This window comes from Abramis brama (assembly GCF_963993115.1).
Source record: "Abramis brama genome assembly, chromosome: 17".
Classification (NCBI taxonomy): domain Eukaryota; kingdom Metazoa; phylum Chordata; class Actinopteri; order Cypriniformes; family Leuciscidae; genus Abramis; species Abramis brama.
Window position 1 is genome coordinate 15,859,606 of NC_139979.1, and position 18,173 is coordinate 15,877,778.

At 37.5% G+C, this 18,173-nt stretch overlaps 2 protein-coding genes across 2 annotated transcripts; both read right to left on the reverse strand.

Annotated features, from left to right (window-relative positions):
• Nucleotides 1–1,579: 1,579 nt before the first annotated feature.
• rad54b (RAD54 homolog B) lies at nt 1,580–18,154 on the reverse strand. The gene is made up of 15 exons (XM_084088420.1): nt 18,047–18,154; nt 15,827–16,001; nt 15,308–15,524; nt 11,265–11,396; nt 10,601–10,888; nt 9,900–10,062; nt 9,598–9,823; nt 9,315–9,522; nt 9,082–9,221; nt 6,527–6,829; nt 6,293–6,441; nt 5,354–5,615; nt 4,906–4,972; nt 4,478–4,678; nt 1,580–4,281 (listed from the first exon to the last, which is right to left on the reverse strand). The coding sequence occupies exons 2-15, from the start codon at nt 15,998–16,000 to the stop codon at nt 4,058–4,060; spliced, it is 2,754 nt and encodes a 917-aa protein (XP_083944546.1). The 5' UTR covers nt 16,001; nt 18,047–18,154; the 3' UTR covers nt 1,580–4,057.
• LOC311066940 (fibrinogen silencer-binding protein-like) lies at nt 11,615–15,272 on the reverse strand. Its single transcript, XM_084088425.1, has 2 exons — nt 13,645–15,272; nt 11,615–12,823 (listed from the first exon to the last, which is right to left on the reverse strand). The coding sequence occupies exons 1-2, from the start codon at nt 14,040–14,042 to the stop codon at nt 12,244–12,246; spliced, it is 978 nt and encodes a 325-aa protein (XP_083944551.1). The 5' UTR covers nt 14,043–15,272; the 3' UTR covers nt 11,615–12,243.
• Nucleotides 18,155–18,173: the final 19 nt, after the last annotated feature.

Genomic DNA, 18,173 nt, shown 5'->3' on the forward strand with positions numbered 1-18,173 from the left:
TAATTCTATATATAAAAAAAGTTTTAAGTTTACCAATATTTTCAAAGGATCATGTGGCACTGAAGACTGGAGTAATGGCTTCTGAAAATGTAAAATATATACAATTTTAAATATATTAAAATAGAAAATATTTGTAATAATATTCTAAATACACTCAAAAAAATAACTCTTTGAATGAACATAAAAAAATCATGGAAAGGATTTCCACATGATTAACTTGCTTTATTTCAGCATTATGCAATTCTGTTATTCCAATTTAATGTACTTACGTTGGGTCAACTTAATTTATTAAGGTTGATTCAACTTATTTACTATGGTTGGACACAGCTTAATTTAATAGTGTCAGCCCAACTAATTTACTTAATTTGCAACTTATGTGTTTGTTATTTTCATTCATCCATTAATATTTCATTTATTTTAGTGACACATAATTAAATTGATAGACTATAGCTAGCTATTTGCTAGCAGTAGCACATATTAGCATCTTAAATGCTAAGACTTACATGCTCCTTCAACCAAAGTAGTTAAAAGTAACCAAATCAGTCCACAGCTAAACAAAATGCTCCACACTTCTCCACAATGGTAACCCACTGTAATTTAAATGGTTCTAATGATTCCAATAATTGAACATTAAACACAATTACACACTATCAAGTCTTCCCCTTTTCTCATTTTCTCAAAAAAACATAAAATAACACTTAATTTTAACATTTATTCTCTCTTAATTCAACCATATGCAAAGCATGCTGGGAACTAACAAGCACCACCCAGTTTCAGTTAATGCAACACAAATCATTAATGTCATCCAACACAAACGGATTAAGTAAACTTAAATTTTACATATTAAGCAGATTGAACACAATCAAATTAAGTAAGGGCAAAATGGCAGTTGGCGTCGCACTATACTGCCACCCTCTGGATGTAAGAATTTTTTACTTAACATAAATGGTTTGTGTTTAGACAACACGTTAGGATTTTGTACTGTTAAGTTGAGACATAATTACGTGGACCTTAATAGAAAAAAACATTTCAAGTCAACAAACACAATTATTATAAGTAAACTAAATATAAATATATTATGTAAAGTGCACAACCTTCCTAGTTCATTTTTTTGAGTGTATGTAATAATCGAGGGGTGTATGTGCATGCAGCTTCATCTCTACTTAGAAAATTCGATTCTGTGTATCACGCAGCTTTACGCTTTGTTTCTGGTGCAGAGTCACGGAAGCATCATTGCATTTTATATGATTCTTTAGCTTGGTTATCTTTACATCAAAGGAGAAAGCTACATTTGTACTTATTTAATGCAAAAGCTCTTTTAGGTAAATTACCCTCATATATATCAAATCTTTTAATTTATTACACAAATAGTTATCGCACTAGCACTGGTTCTCATATTCGGCTAAAAGTCCCAAGGGTATTGTCCAGAATCTGGTAAAGGTGCTTTTTCTTTTTATGCTCCTTGGACTTGGAATGAATTGCAAAATGCACTTAATCTAGATGCACTTCCAACCCTGAGCACTTTTAAACGTCTCTTGCACAATGTTTTAAAGACACTTGTAATTGTTTTTCTTGATTTGCTACTATACATTTCGTTTTTGAATGTGTCAATTGTGATATTGTCATTTTGTGATTCTCGTGTGAAACTTTATGTGCTGCCGTCTTGATCAGGTCTCTCTGGAAGAAGAGATAGTAATATCTCAATGTGATTCTCCTGGTTAAAATAAAGGAAATAATAATAAACTTTTGGAATTGGATGACTGGGGGTAAATTGCACTTATTTTGGCTTCAGGGAAATGTAAATATCTCTCAGCTTCTAAAGGGCATCTTTAAACGAATTAAGAAAATGTACAACTTTAAATTTGCATCTTGAGCTTCAAGTGAATATTTTCAGCTTCACCTAATAGTTGTGAATGAGTCCCTCAATGTGAGAAGATGGATCTCAAAATCATACAGTCACTGTTGAAAAGGGTTTAAATACGCAGTAGATGCTAGAAACCCAAAGAATGTGAGGAACCTCCGGAGGATTTTTCTGAAGTGCTCGGTTTAACTACTCAGGACAAACAAGGGACTGTAATTTTAATGTTTCTTGTTTTGAAGGCAGGGTAGGCGATTTGTTCCAGAAACATTTTGTTATGCTGGTTGAAAGTCTCTTTACATCCTGATAGCAATCACTAAGTTAAGCTAAGTGGTCTAAATGTATTTATATGTATATATATCATCTGTGGAAGTCGTAGGACAAATAAAATGTTCGTCCTATCATTGCATTCGGTCCGGTACAATGTCCTACCTGCCTGTCAACCTATGTATTTTCATACCTCTGCGCACCCTGCTCACACAGACATCACACGTCATCAGAGCGCTTCATGCTATGCAGTTAAGCCGTGGTCACACTAGATTCACTAGCTGCATCTTTTTATAAACATGAATTCAAAAGAAGGGAAGGTGGGATCTCATGCTTTCAAAGCTAGCCAAAACCTTCCAAAAATTGCCTACCATACCTTTAAGTTCGGTTTGTAGTTTTTTGTCATTCACAATTACATGTACGCTATTGCATTAATATGAATTGCAGAAGTCTTTTTCCTAACATAGGTAAAAAGCTTTGTTACGTACAGTATGCACTGGAAATGCACCATTACATCCTCATCAACCTAACTGATCTGAGCACGTCTTTACTTTGTCCTGTGACGGCAAAGTCCTTCCCTGTGGGACGATAGTGCAGGAACGATCTGCACAACTGACAGTACTTACAGTAAAGGCTTGGCTGAGGAACATACACTGTACACACGTCCCTACAGACCCAATTAACATTGTATTGTTACTCTGGTTACAGTTGCTGGGATCTCATCATCACAGCCTGGACAGTGTCAGGATCTCAAGAGGCTGCTTATACACAAGTGTCTGACTAACACACGCCATCTTCAACACTCATACTCTCCACCAAAGATATAGACGCACACGGAAAGACTACATCTGACTCGCTCGTTATATCACAGCCCCATTTAAACCCTGAAACATTGTCAATAAACAACGCCAGCAAACGTGCACCCAGGTTAGTTTGGTTAATGAGTCACGGAGACTAGCTCATCTCCTGCTGGTGACTGTTGTGCCTCACTGCTTTCGTGATTGCTCTGTCATTTCTGATTTTCGTAGTCAGTGTTTCTTGTTACTAATGGTGACAATGGACAGATTTAGCTAGAAGCTGCATTAAATGAACCATCTGTGCAACCAATGTAATCCAGCACAGCATCATGTTCAAAGGTTCTCCTATTGAGTAGGAACAAGCCTTGTTTTGGAAACATTTCATATAAACCATCCACATTGTAAAAACTATGGTGATAAAGGGGGGAAATAATGTAATAAACTAGAGGATATAGGTCACCACCTATTTAATCGATGGGTTCATTATCAATGTAACATCTGTATCCATAAACACCAAAGAACAAATAAAACAAATGATTAAAAACCAATACAAATGATTACATTTAGGATAAATTAATTGTGGAAACTGGATGTTCTCAGTCAGGGTTATACTGGACACAGGACTTGTGAAGCTTAAAAAAACAACCTACCCCCAGTTTTACAGACAAGGCTTAAGCCTAGTCCCAGACTAAAATGCATGTTTAAGATGTTTTAACTGATCATATCTTAAAATGTCAGTGCCATTGTTTTGTCTCAAGATGCACACCAGTAATGTTTTTTCTAAGGCATGTTTATAAAAGCTACTTAAATGTCCTTATTATTAAACTAAGGCTTAATCCTGGCTTAATCTAAGCCCTGTCTGTGAAACCAGAACCTAATGTGACAATATATTTGTCTGACAGATGCCCTGATGCCATTTCTGTTTATGTTATTAATCTATCAGCAGGTTCCCTAAATGGACACAAACACACTTGCTTGTGCAGACAATCGAAAAACAAGAACAATGTAGAAAGATTTATTAAAAGGAAAATTTTTATTGTTCAAACATACAGGAGTATTTACACAGCGTGAGGAAGCTTCTACGGGTTAGCTCCCTACGGGTTTGTATATAATTGTCTTTGGGAAGAGGAAGAGTTTAGACTGTTTGGGATTTAGAAGTGGTGCTTTGAAAGGCATATGTGATGTGGTTACGGGCATGATTTAGGTAAACATCATTATATGATTGAACAGCTCCAGAAAAATGCCTCCATTGCATGAGCTCGGACATGCTGACTCGTTGCGGTAATGACACTGTGCTGTCGGCATGGCGACCCAGCTGACATGCCCTTCCAGTCTCCTCGTTTATCTCCTTCACAAAACCTGGCACAAATATATGCAAATTAATTATATATATATATATATATATATATATGATATATGTGACTGATTGCGCATTAATTAGTATATCAGAATTAATGCTAATTTTTTTTTATTGATTGACAGCCCTAATGGAGAATCATCTAGTTCCTACTTTATTTAATTCTGTTTAATTTAATTGATTTGTTTATTCATTTACCTGCTGTATTTCCATCTCCAGAGCACTGGCAGTCCAGTAGGTCATGTGTGAGGCAGGTTGTATTAGGGTCAAAACTGAAAAGGTCTCGTAGCTCCTCAGAAGAAAAGCTAATATGATCCGCTTTTTTGGTCAGGTCCACCACTGTCCCAGAAAGCCCCTGTTTACTCACCTGCCTCTGATAGATCTTCTCTTCTATGGAACCTACAAGAGACACATGCACACTACTGAGGCCAAAATCATGTGCAAACCCATATACAAATACAATCATTTTTTTGTGTGCGTTATGATTGATGAAAGCCTGTGAGATGTTTCAGGTCAAGTACTTCTTGATATTGCACAGTCATAACAAACAGCTTAATTTATCAATCAACAGACTCGATACTGAGATGATACTCATTTTCTGGGTAATTTACAAATGTTTTGGTTACCTGTTGTCAGAAATCTGTAGATGTGAACTGTTTTCTTCTGTCCATCACGCCACACACGTGCCATGGCCTGACAGATGAATATCAATAATAATTAGATGATTGAGTCTTATAAAACGAGAGTTATCACTCAAAGCTCACAGAAAGCATTCGTCATGGCAGTAAAACAAAATAATCGTGACACGCATTTACACATAAATACTTGAGAGAGAATGTGATGATTTACAAAATAGGCTGAAAGGATTTTTGTTGTATTCACTGCCACCTTGTGGTCTTCATTAAAGGTGTAACTAAGACAAGCATGTGGATTTACAACAAAAGTTTCTAACTGCTTTCAAAACAATGAATTGCATTATATCTGCTTTTGTGTAATACTGTATTATATATAGTGATTCATTGTTGCTTTGCAGTGTTGCATGGTGTTGCAAGTGTAATGTGGAAGTCCACTGACCTGTATATCATTGGCAGGGTTCCAGTCCATATCATATAAAACAAGATGAGAGGCACCAATGAGATTTAGTCCCACTCCTCCAGCCTTGGAGCTGAGTAGCATCAGGAAGTTGGGGGAGTGCGGGCTGTTGAAGGAATCAACAATTCGTTGTCTCTGGGCAACAGGCGTCTGTCCATCGAGCCGACACCATTTATAGCCTATTTGATCACAGACATCCTGCAGCAAGTCAAGAGTCTGTGTGTAGTTGGACACCAAAACAGCCCTAAGTAGAGAAAGACAGCATGACAAAAATGCACATGAGCCTCACACTACTACACACATCAATATAATGGGCACTTTTTTGGACTTAGTCACAACAAAGATCGCACGTTTTGGTGGTCAAACTGGGTTTTCTTACATAATATATTATAAAATAATAAATTATAATATAATATTTGTAATTAATAATAATTGTTTTGATTTGCTTTAATGTTTTTTATAAAGTGCTTAAGCACTCAAAACTATAATATAATATATTTGTTTAGATGTACTCTTATGTTTTTTTAATTTGTAAAGTGCTTGAGCACTCAAAATACATTATACTATATTTCATGGTTATCGTATTCAATTCTATCTTTTCCACACGTTTTTTTTCCTGACTATATTGTATGTTCTTGAGTGTATATTGCTACTGTGACATGGAAAAGATTAAAAAGTATTTTATCTTCAAAACTGTTAAATAAAGTAAACTTTTAATGTAATGTTAATGTAACCTGAAATTGGTGGTGCCAAAATATAATTCTTACAAAGCCACTGATATGACTGATAAGAAGTTTATGTTGAGTGTACATAATTTAAACATAAACATCAGATTTGTTGTTTTAGTCATTTCTTGATATGAAAACCTAGGAGTAAACCTTTAAAATGAAATGATGTTTAATGAAGAACTCTATGTGGTACCTGTCTGTTCGATTGACATTCTGTATCGCCGACAGTAGGTCTGTTAACACTAGAAGTTTCCCAGAGTCTGCAGTGCTGAAGGCACCAGTGGAATATCCCTCAGGAAAGAGTTCCATAATTCCGTCCTCATTCATATCATCTGATTTTGCCTGAAGCAAATACCACACAACATAATTAAAAAGCAGCAATATTTAGATAAAGAACATGACAGAAAAATATCAGCACCTATTGTACCTGTAGAGTGTTGTAGAGCAGCCCGGGGTGGTTGCAGAGTTTCTTGAGGGCGTTGATGCATGCGAGGTGTGGGCTGTGTGTGTAAGTGTGTGTGCTGGCACCAGAGAGACAGGCTCTGATGGGCCGTGTGGCCAGAAGGACTCCATACAGACGCAGCTGGAGCTCAGTGGGTTTGCAGAATACGGTCCACTCAATCCGTTCGGATAAATACTGATTAATGATCTCCTGAGTGCGCCGTAACGTAAACACACCTATTAGACGAAAGAGCTCAGCGGCACGTTCCTCTCCAATACATCGCTCTTCCTAAAACACAGTTCAATGCACAACATACCACGCCAGCTGATGAATACAGACACACAGTTGGGGGTACATTTTAAGGAGATTTGCTTAATGTTGAAGAGTCTTTTTTATCTATTAGTAACAGATAGTCAGTATTAGATATTTAATTGTAAATGCTCATTTTCTTTATTTTTACGTTAACATTATCACCTTGTAACACGTTAAAGTAAATCTTTAAAAATACTAATCATTTAATAACACTGTTAAATGTAATATTTAGCAAATATTCCAAACGAATATACATTTTCATACTGTATATTATAATGTTGTGATGCCTTAATTCCAAATCATTCTTTTTTGTTTAATTACTGAAATTCCGTCAGCCGAAAGTTATTGGCCAAAAATATGCTGCCCCGCCCCTTCATATTCAGCGCTCAGGTAAGTCTGAACAGGTGTTGTGCCAAATTTTGACTGCCTGCCAAATTATTACCCCCCTTGTTGAAGTTGCTAACTGATTGCCTAATACTAAAGCCACCTCTAATCCTAACCCCTCCCCCACAACTCATATGTATCATAAACTCAATCATAAACCTATCAATACTAGGGGGGGTAATAATTTGGCAGGGGTCAGAATTCGGCATAACACTAGCACTCAGTGTGCTCTGCTCAATGGCTGCGTTTCAACTCAATTTTCCACTGTTGCCACAATACCTTGGTCCAAATCGGGCCAGCTCGGGCTTGAGGAGAGGTTACGAACAAAGGCGGATTATTGTAGATGATAACATCAGCATTACAGACTTTTAAAATCATTTTAGCTCAAAACTCACTTTCAGACAGCAATGAGTGTTTGCAATAACTTGTTTGTGATCCAATGTGGATTCTGATCACCATATAAGGCAGAAATATTTATATGCGATGCAAAAGATTATGCACACTAACCATTACCATAGTAAACATGGTAAATACGACCGCTTAAAGAAATTAGACAATTCATATAGGCACAATCATCATAATCGTATATTTATTTTATCTGTCAGTCTCTTTATACCGGTCTGTCTGATATTTATATTTAGGTTGTTATAAAATAAAGCAACTCCGGTTTTTCGGGTGCTTCCTCGGTTCCTCTGACTGAATATATAACTGTATTGGGACTGTCACTGGATATCGCTAGTTTACAGTGACTTCTTTCTGATTAGTTTTCTGATAAAACTTCCATTTGTTGGTGACATTATGGGTTTTGTGTGATGCTGTTCCAGACAGGCGTGTTTTAGGCAGGTTTTAGCAGTGTGCTGCGGAGCTTCTGGCCTAACGGTGGAAATGCAGCATGGTTTTGGGCTTGGTGCTACAGGCCCATTTAAAGGCTTGCACTGGCTCGCACTGGCTCGACAGTGGAAAAATTGTGGCTAATGGTCCACTCCGTGAGTGCGCTCTCTGTTCAGTCGCTCACGGCCCAAGCGAACATCCTGCACATGCTCTGATGATAAGAGTTTTGTAGGACTATGCATTATTTGGTTATATGCATTTATTAGTTAAATCTGATTCTGTTGCATAGAATATATTTAATATTTTAATATATTTTGGTGTTACTTTATTTTGTGTTACAAAATAAAAGTGTGGTTATTTAATTTTATTGGCTTTTATTTTTTAAATTCAGATTCAATTCAATTCAATTACTGAATTTAATTAAAAAGTTTACTATGAATACAATAATACTTTAACACATAATTTAAAATAAGAAATTAATAAAAAAGTCATTTTCAGTTTCGGTTTTTGGGCAAGTGCATCCAGAGTTTTCGGTTTGCATCCCTAATAGTACCTGTCAAAAGTTTGCAAACATTAAAACATTTTTATGTTTTATGTATTTTTATGCTCATCAAGGTAGCATTCATCACAGTAGTATTGTGAAATATTATTACAATTTAAAATAATTATTTTTTGTTTTAATAAATGTATTCCTCTGATGAAAACATGAATTTTCAGCATCATTACGCCAGTCTTCAGTGTCACATGATCCTTAAGAAGTAATTCTAATATAATTTCTTAAGGATCTAATTCTAATGATTTGGAGCTCAGGTATCAATGTTGAAAACAGTTGTGCTGCATTATATTTATATGGAAATTGTGATATTTTTGTCAGGATTCTTTGATGAAAAAGTTCAATGAACAGCATTTACCACAAATGCACTGTAGTTAATAGTATATATATATATATATATATATATATATATATATATATATATATATCTTACATAACATGAAAAAAATGATCTTTTAACCTCGGTGCAGGTGGGCTGGCGAGATCTGAGAATGGGCTCTTCATAAATCTTCCTGTAGGCCGCAGATGTTCCCAGAATTCCTGGATTTACAAACTCTACGATGGAATAAAACTCCTGCAGGTCATTCTGCACTGGAGTTCCTGTTAAATAAATAATTACAGCTGTTCTTTTGTACAATTACATAATGTTATACTACTACACTAATAAAAGTTTGTTTGTTTTAAATAGAAAACCTGTTAAGATAAGACGGCGGTCACATGAGAGCGCTGTGAGTGCGCTGGCCGTTTTGATGTTGCTGTTTTTAAGGCGATGACCCTCGTCACAGATGAGCACTCCAAAATCCAGCTCTTTCAATCGGTCCACAGAGCGCAGCAACATCTCATAACTGATCACCATGACGGAGCAAAGAGGAGAAGAGGTAAAGTCCTCCACGCGGTGATCCTACAGAGACAACATACACTGTTAATCCTCTTATAGTCATCCGTCTAAATGACACAAACAGCCACACATACACACCTGGTCCACAGTGTAAACACTAATCCTCTCCCTGCCCAGCCACTTATTGAACTCAGCAGCCCAGTTCTTGACCAAACTTCCTGGACAAACCACAAGTGCCCTCTTCAGTACAGGCCGCCCACCGTAGGGACCTTGTCTCAGTAGTGTCCACAGAACACAAATACACTGCAGTGTTTTCCCCAGTCCCATCTCATCTGCCAGAATAGCCCCACAGCGGCCAGCAAGTCTGCAACACACAAACATACATGTGCAAAAAAGAGCATATGTAAGAACACTGCAACTATAGATAAATTCTTATTTACCTCATTCCCATTAAGCATTCATAAAGGAAGACCACGCCCTCTCTCTGATGTGGCCGAAGATGATTGGTCAAGTGGGGGTCGATGACCACATCCACCAGTGGAGAACCAGATTTATTATACAGCCACTGGTGATCAGTTGTCGGTCGTGGCATCACCAGGGCGCCTATAGGGACAAAGCAGGACAAATATAGATATTTTTTTAATCTAAGACTTTAGATTAAAATGTAATAGTAAAAATGTATATGCAGACAACGCTTAAGCCTAGTCCCAGACTAAAAAGCATATTTGAGCTGTTTTAACTGAAAGCAACTTGCACTGACATATCTTAAAATATGTCAGAGCCATTGTTTTGTCTCAAGATGTACATCAGTAATGTTTTTTTCTAAGGCATGTTTATAAAAGCTACTTAAATGTCCTTATTGAACTAAGGCCTAATCCTAGCTTAATCTAAGCCCTGTCTATGAAACCAGGCCATAATCTTCAAGGGCAAATGTATATGTAACTGGAAGTTTTAAACATTTTTAATCACATTTTTGTCTTCATTAATTTATTTGATTTTAAATGGACTTGCAGTGTCACAGATTTTTTTTTTTTTAAATATTAATATTCAATTTATCAATTACTATAAGGACATAAAAGAATAATTGACATGAATAATTATAAAACAGACAAATGCTGTATTAGTTGAGCATGTGCTGTACCTGGTGTGTTAGGGTTATGTCTGGGTTTACAGATCGGTTTGTCAGGTTCAGAATCTGTAAGTGCACCTCCCTTGAGCGCTGGTTTGGTAAAGGATTTGGACACTGGGTGATATACAGGAGCCTTCAAGACCGTTTCTGTAGAAGTCTCAACAACAGCATCTTGGAAACAGCGGCCTTTGGCATAGTCCTCATTGGATATTACCCCCATGACCTCGATTTGTTTCCCTCCCACCATAAGAGTCTGACCCTCACACAAGCTCTCCAGCTCTGACGCCTTGTAGCCTGAACCTAACAGAAAAACACTGATTCAAAACACATATCTACACAGGCTAAATAATCATTATCATGATATGACCAATATCCAATAAATGGCCAATAGTATATATATTTTTTCATTTACAAAAAAACAACAAAACAAAACAAAAAAACACTTAAATCAATCGTTTTAATGCTTTAAAAGTGAATTTAGGTATCACAAAATTATAATGCACAATGAGACAAATGGATATTAAGAGATTTGCTAAAACATTACATTTAAGAGTGTTATTAAATTAGTATTAAAAAAAACTTAAAAGCATTAAATGACAAAAAAGAAGAGGGGAAATGAGCTTTTGTAAAAAATCAAATCCAAAAGTATTGCTAGAATGTGCTGTGATAGGCTAACCTCGTCCAATGTCCCGCCCCTCCATGTCTTTGAGGACAACAGTCCTCCCTCTGGCAACTAGCACAGCATCGCCTTCCCAGCGCTTATGCTTCCTTGATGACGCCTTGCACCACATTACACTATAGTAGCGTGCTTTAAAATAAACAAATAAAGGATCAGCAATAAAACCACAACATAGAAATAGCCTACATCATTGAGTAGACAATGTTCTACTGATTACAAAGACTCAATAAATAAGAAATGTGCTTTTATACAGCAGCCAGGCATATGCAGAACTGTTGATATTGTGCTTTTGTCTTGTCAGACTATATAATTACAGGTCAGGTGACAAACAGTGGCATAAAAATAATTGACATGTTCATTTGCAAGAATTTCACATCAGCCTAAAGTCAGCATGAAATCAAAATTGACTATTCTCATTTTTGTATGTAATATAACAGGTTTATTATACATGATATCTCTGTGCACATCTTTTTCTTAAAATTCACGTGCCCTCATTATCTACAAAAAACATTAACTTTCTCTACTCCTCACAATGACATCTCTTCTCTGATGATGTGTGCATCTTTCCATTTCACGCTGACTTTAATATAATTGCATTATACTGTAAATAAACACCCAAATGAAGTCCAAACAAACACCTCGACTGAGAAGATTCTCATTCATAGCTGTTGCTATGTAACACTTCCTGTGTGACAAAGGAAATATAAAAGGACAGGCTTAAACAGAGATTAAAGCAATTATGAATTTATTAGCAAATACATACAAAATAAAAACTTATTTTCTTCTTCAATCTGGGCATTCACACATTAAAAACTTTAATTCCTACAACAAACATCAGAAACAATCCTTGTACAAATGTCGATTGAATACAAAAACTGTACAAACAAGAAATAACTACACAATCAAGTCTGCTCATTTCGACTTCATATTAACAAGTTCCCTTTGTGATACACTTTCCGATCCGACACCGTACGCGTCACACCAATGGCAATCCTTGGCGTAGTCTGGCCGCCCTCAATTTCTCCACTTTGACCCTTGACCGGAGAAGCTCCTCCTCCAGCTGTTGCTTTCTCTTAAGCCCCTCCCTCTTCTCCTCTAGATATAGTCCAAGCTTTCTGTGATTAGCCAGTAACAGCTCATGCTCCTCTCTCATCATTTGCAAAGCTTCTGCCTCAAAAATGGGATTTTTGAACGCCGCCCTCCCCCTAAGATACGCGCTCCTCCTGGTGCCGAGGGCCGACGGTGAGGGCGGCAGGTGTACGGAGGAGGGGCACGGAGAGAGAGAGGCCGCGTACACGTGGGAGGCTAATTCCTCCTCGTCTTCCTCCTCTTCCACTACTTCACTGTCCCTCTCGTTCTGTCCGTGGTGGGCCTGACTGCTCGGGGTGGCGATGGTGACAGGTGAACCATGGGATGTAATCAAGTGGATATCAGGAGGCGGTTTCACATCCTCCGTCTCCACCCTCACAACTGAAACATGCGGATAGTCCGACAACGCTGGGAGGGACAGGCTGCTTCCCGGTTGCTCTACTGGAGAATTCCTCTTGAACTGAAGCCTAGCACAGACACATACACATGATTCATAAAAAAAAAATCATAAATTTGAATTTTGATCATGATTCATAAAAATGTGCTGACAAGAGCTTTGATGAATTTCGGGAAAGATTCTCAGTTTTAAACCAATTGCATATCAATCATCTGATTCAGCTAGCGGATTTAAAATAATCAGATCATATTCAACCACAGCTCTCAGCTGGATTGGACTTGTGGTCTCAAAAGAAAGACAGACCTGTTGTTTTGTCAACACAACAGAAAGCCTAAGATAGAGGAGACATGGAGATGCCAGTGCAAAGTAACTGCTCTGCACACTGTGGCAAACCTGGCATTAACACAGCATCGGAAATACGGTTAATGACATCCAAATCCCCTCAGTGCTGCAGCTTACCTCTGGCACAGGACAGAGTGAAAGGACAGCGAGTGTGTGACTGCAATGTGTGCTTTGATCCGTTAAGACAAAATAAAACTAGCAAAGATGTTTACATGTATCAAAATGAGTCTAACAATATTGCTAAACTCTAATTGGCTGAGTGTGACGATTAACAGCAGCCAAAGTAAAAAATCTGAGGAAAATGTGAAGATTTCCAAAGAAGCTGTAATCAACATTTAATAGCCAATTTCATCTTCTCAGAGAAGCCAATTAGAATCCTATAGGTAGGCTATCTTAAGAGTATGCTTTTATGCATTTACTTGCACAAAATTGTAATTGGTTTAAATTTTCCATTGGGTGATAATAATGTTTTTGAAATCTAGATGCACCTGATAATGTGCGAGTTCCATTTTTGTGTGTGCATGTGCATATCTGTATGCTCAATCTTACCTGTGGAGTGCGCTCGGCTCTTTGTCCCCTACGTGAAACAGTTGTGGTATCATTTCCATGATGCGCTTGGTTGGCTCCGAGATGCGGCCCCGGTACTCAGGCTGGGCGTGGCTTCGATGCAGAACTTCCTGCTTGGCACTTTCTTTAAGACGCTTATAGAGGGTCCGAAGACCCTGTGCCGTTCTGGGGGGTCTCTCGCCACCTAAACTATTATAGCGTTCTGCTATGCTGTCCCAGCATCGGTTTTTATCCACAATCACGGCATGTTTGTTAGTGTGCTCCTCCAGAATGCGTATGTGAGGCTGAACCAGCCGCAGAAGATCCAGTTTCTCAGATAGGGTGAAGTTGGAGGAGCGGGCTTTGCCGACCATGCTGTTTGTCATGAATAAGGTAGACATCCTGCTTTTAGGCTGGTCTCAATGCTTTAGGTTTGATCTCCTTCTCCTCTTTTCCCTGTGCAGTGTGTGTCTGTCTTTCTCTACTCACTTGTGTGAGCAGGCTGCTGTACTGCTTGTCTCAGTTAAACAACACACACATGCACAAACTGGCTCGTAAGAAAAAGAATCAGGCTTAACTAGGCCAGCCTCGATTAGGCCCACGCCTACCCGGGGAGGGCTTTGCTGGAATTCCTTTTAGCTTAAGCTGACGCAGGTTCAGTAAAGCTGCTTAAGCCTGGCCTGACCTACATAACACACCCGACTACATTAGACTAGAAACACAGCGGGGCTCTCTTATGCCGCTGAAAACAGCGACATGTGTTTCATTATTAGAGGGAAACAACTGAAGGCGGGTTTTAGAGCGTGTTATTATATTTTAACCGCGTCAAGTCGGTGTTTTGACAGAAGAGCCAGTCCGCGCGACTGTTAAAACGGCAAAGAGAAACATTAAACTGCCGTCTAATGAGCTCGCGCCACAACTCGCGCATTATGTGCAGACTGTTTGTGTGAGAGAGAACTGCTTTTAAGACACCAGTTGCTATATTTCCCAAGCTGACACACAAATGTACTGCAGCTTACAGAGTGCAGGAAAGCTCTGCCTTTAATCTGTGCGCGGCACGATTACTATCACACGCACGCACACGCCTGTCAATCAAGCGGATCGTGTGCACGGATTGGTTAGTTTCACTCAAAGCCTAAGTTAAAGGAGGGGAATAGAGAAGCCGTGCTGTACTAGTTTTGGTTTAAGCTTTAAAAAGTGACCAAGTGCATTTCCTCTTTCTGAATTGGAGTTTTATAGTGTTCGACTACTATGATTCAAGCAACTTGTGTGACATTTTAAAATATCAACGTGATAAAGGTTCGCAAGATAACACGAAACAGACGCATATAAAGTATTTGCTATCATTACGATCGCCCATGAAACGCTGTATTTAAGAGCGCTCATCAAAATATTTTTAATTTTTGTCTATTTAATCTATTTAAAAAAGAGTTTTGTTCTTGGAGTCCAAGTTTAAAATATAATAACAAGTAATGCATTACACGTTGTTATAGTTATATTACCAAACGAAAAAGCCTTTTATTAAACTCTAACTAGACTGAAAAATCTGTTTGACATTTATTGAACAATAGATATTTGTTCATGATAGATATTCAATCCTTTCAATCTCTCTCTCTTTCTCAAACACACACACACACAATATGAATGTGACAGTAATGTATCTTACCAGCAGTTGTGCAGTTTGCAAGAGTGTTTGGCTGTACTGAGCAGCTGTCTTTATCTGCTGCTGATTGTTTAAGTTCAAGACACTCAGGTGAAGACCCGAGGCTGTTTTCCTTACATTCCCCCTGAGGAACAGCATTCAGGACTCTGGCCAAAGCCTTACTGCCCAATGGAGCATTAGACACAGCTGGAGAATCTTTACTACTCAAACACCTCTGGATCTGCAGGGAGAAATAACTTTTAAAACACACTGCAAAGGAAAACAAACCCTAACAATGAAGCAAAATGCACATACTGCACCTTTTCAATCACAATGTTATACATAACTGCATTATTGTCATGATACAGATGAAAAAACTTGTTGCAATAACATACACAATTAACCTGAATTGACAATATGAATAGCAGCACATTAAGATATTATCAATCACATATAAATGATGTACATAATCAGACACATTGCATTAAAAAGTCATCATGACCATTTTTGAATCATTCTCTTGTTTTGACTTATTCATTCAACCTTATTGAGCAGCACATTTCCCAAAGCAGGTGTGGGTGGTGGTGACGGTAGTGATGGTTCTGGTTGGGGACCCGATAAAGGTGGTCCATCGTTCCTCGCTGGCCCCGGTGCCATAAACCTGGGTTTCTTAGCAGCATTGCCACTGATCTGACTCGGAGCTCCAGATCTACGCATTCTATCAATGAAGACATGCATACCACTTTAGCTAAAGCACCACGCAGTAATAAAACCATGAAACCTCAAAGGTCAGATTAAAGGGATAGTTTACTTTCTTCTGTAATTTAATCATAATTCTTTAAGTACTTTTGAGGAAGAAATATTTTTGGGGAAAAAAGACTACCTTCACTACCCCAGCAGTTTATTCTCATTGATTATTAGATCATTTCAGATTTAAACAGAGCAGAGATAACACCAAAAATTATTTAAATACATTTATTCATTGTGCGTTAACACAGACATTTTCGGGGTGGCATAAATGCAATTCAATAACTATAGATGAAATAACACAAAAACAAAAAAAAAGTGTTAACATTTCATCCTTTAATTTTTATAACCATTGCAACTAATCTTATAATGTGTATCTTTATCTACTCTTTGTTGTCATAAACAACCAGACAGTGTCAACACTATTTAAGTCTTGCGAACCTTAAATATAACATACAGTAACGGTTTAGTTCATTCATACAGTCCGTGAGGAAAGTAAATAAATCGCAGTTCAGCGTTTTTGATTCACAAAAAATAACAGGTGTTGTGCTGAAATCGGTGAACTAGCGAAAACTGTGTCCAGGGGGCGCTGTTCAGCAATTGTTCAGAGCCAAGCAGTGCTGTAAAAAATGTTTCATGTCATTAGACAAGCTAGATATTGTCATGACAATTGTCTGCTAATATGTTACTACTATGCGGGGTTTCGTTACGAGTAGATGTTTTACAGTAGTGCTTGTTGTTTTGTATAACCTATTCTGATTGTCTGATACATAGGCTTATCTTTATTCTTATTTCTTTTTACTGTAATTACCCAATAATGTTGCAGATCTTACAGTTTGTTCCTTACAAATGTATTTTACTCTGAGATATGATACAGTAAGCTATAGGGTCAATGAATCTGACAAATCAAAATTCATAGCTATCGAAATATGTTACTCCTCTTTATTTCATAATAACTGACTATAATGTTTAATAAAGTGACTCATGTGATGTGTCAGCTCCTATTCTTTCTATTTTTCTCATTTACACAAAAGTTGTCTGACATGTACCTACCATTAATTGGCTTAATTATTTTCAAAAAGCTATAAGAACTAAACATTTTATATAAGCTTTTTGTTATTCATATCAGAATCTGCACTTCATAAAAAATATAAAATTAGGGATACTAGGTAATCAGTGAAGGTGCTTTATGGCATCAAAAGAAAAAGCAGAACTGAAATTAAAACATACGGGCCCGGTTTCAAAGACAGGGCTCAGATTAAACCAAGATTAGGCTTTAGTTCAATTGAATTAGGGCATTTAACTATTTGTTAATAAACATGCCCTAGAAAAAAACATTCCTAGTGTGCATCTTGAGACAAAACAATGGTACTGACATATTTTAACACAGGACTGTGTTGGGATTGAGAAGGAGTTCCTTTGCCCAACATGCATTTAAATTTAACCTCTTAACTTTAAAATTCTTAGTGAGGTCATTCCATATCAACTCAACCAGAGGTCTCCAGCTACAAAAAATTAACACAGAAAAAATTCTGGTGAAAGAAATACATAAATGAAGAAGAAAGAAAATATAAAATGTCACGGATGTATATTGACTAAGTAATCCACTAGTATTTTGTAGAGGGAGGGTCAAAATGACCATTTTCACGAACATTTGCTGAACAGCGCCCCCTGGAAACAGTTTTATGCACAACACCTGGTCATTAGAGTCATTCGTTCAAGAATCGGACTACGCTGGTCGGGCTGTAACAGTATAATCTAAAATGAACAGTTTTAGAAGGGAAAGAATGTCATAGAGGTTTGTGATGACAGGAATGTAATAAACAATGACAAAATTGAATGAATGAAATAATTTGGTGAACTACCCCTCAGGATATGGAGCGAGCATCTGTTGCTGTCGTTAGCGAAACCAAGTAAACACTAAACAGCGTTGTGTGCCTCAAACCTCCAATAACTTGTCATACGTACTTCGGTTTAGTATACTAATAGTAGACAGTTAGTACAGTCAACGCTTACCTATTGTGTTTCTTCCTCGTCTGTCAACTGTCAACCACTTTTCTTATTTTCAAAAATTCCCTCGAAAACTATCAAGCTCGAGACGATTCTTCCGCGGAAGTGACGTATATTTACCGTGATTGGTCGA

Coding starts and splice junctions, on each gene's coding strand:
- rad54b (XM_084088420.1), bottom strand. CDS start 16,000: ATGCGTAGATCTGGAGCTCCGAGTCAGATCAGTGGCAATGCTGCTAAG. Junction 10,063..10,600: donor ACATAACCCTAACACACCAG/GTACAGCACATG, acceptor TTGTCCCTATAG/GCGCCCTGGTGATGCCACGA. Junction 4,679..4,905: donor CTACAGATTTCTGACAACAG/GTAACCAAAACA, acceptor TGTCTCTTGTAG/GTTCCATAGAAGAGAAGATC.
- LOC311066940 (XM_084088425.1), bottom strand. CDS start 14,042: ATGTCTACCTTATTCATGACAAACAGCATGGTCGGCAAAGCCCGCTCC. Junction 12,824..13,644: donor GAGCCGAGCGCACTCCACAG/GTAAGATTGAGC, acceptor TGTCTGTGCTAG/GCTTCAGTTCAAGAGGAATT.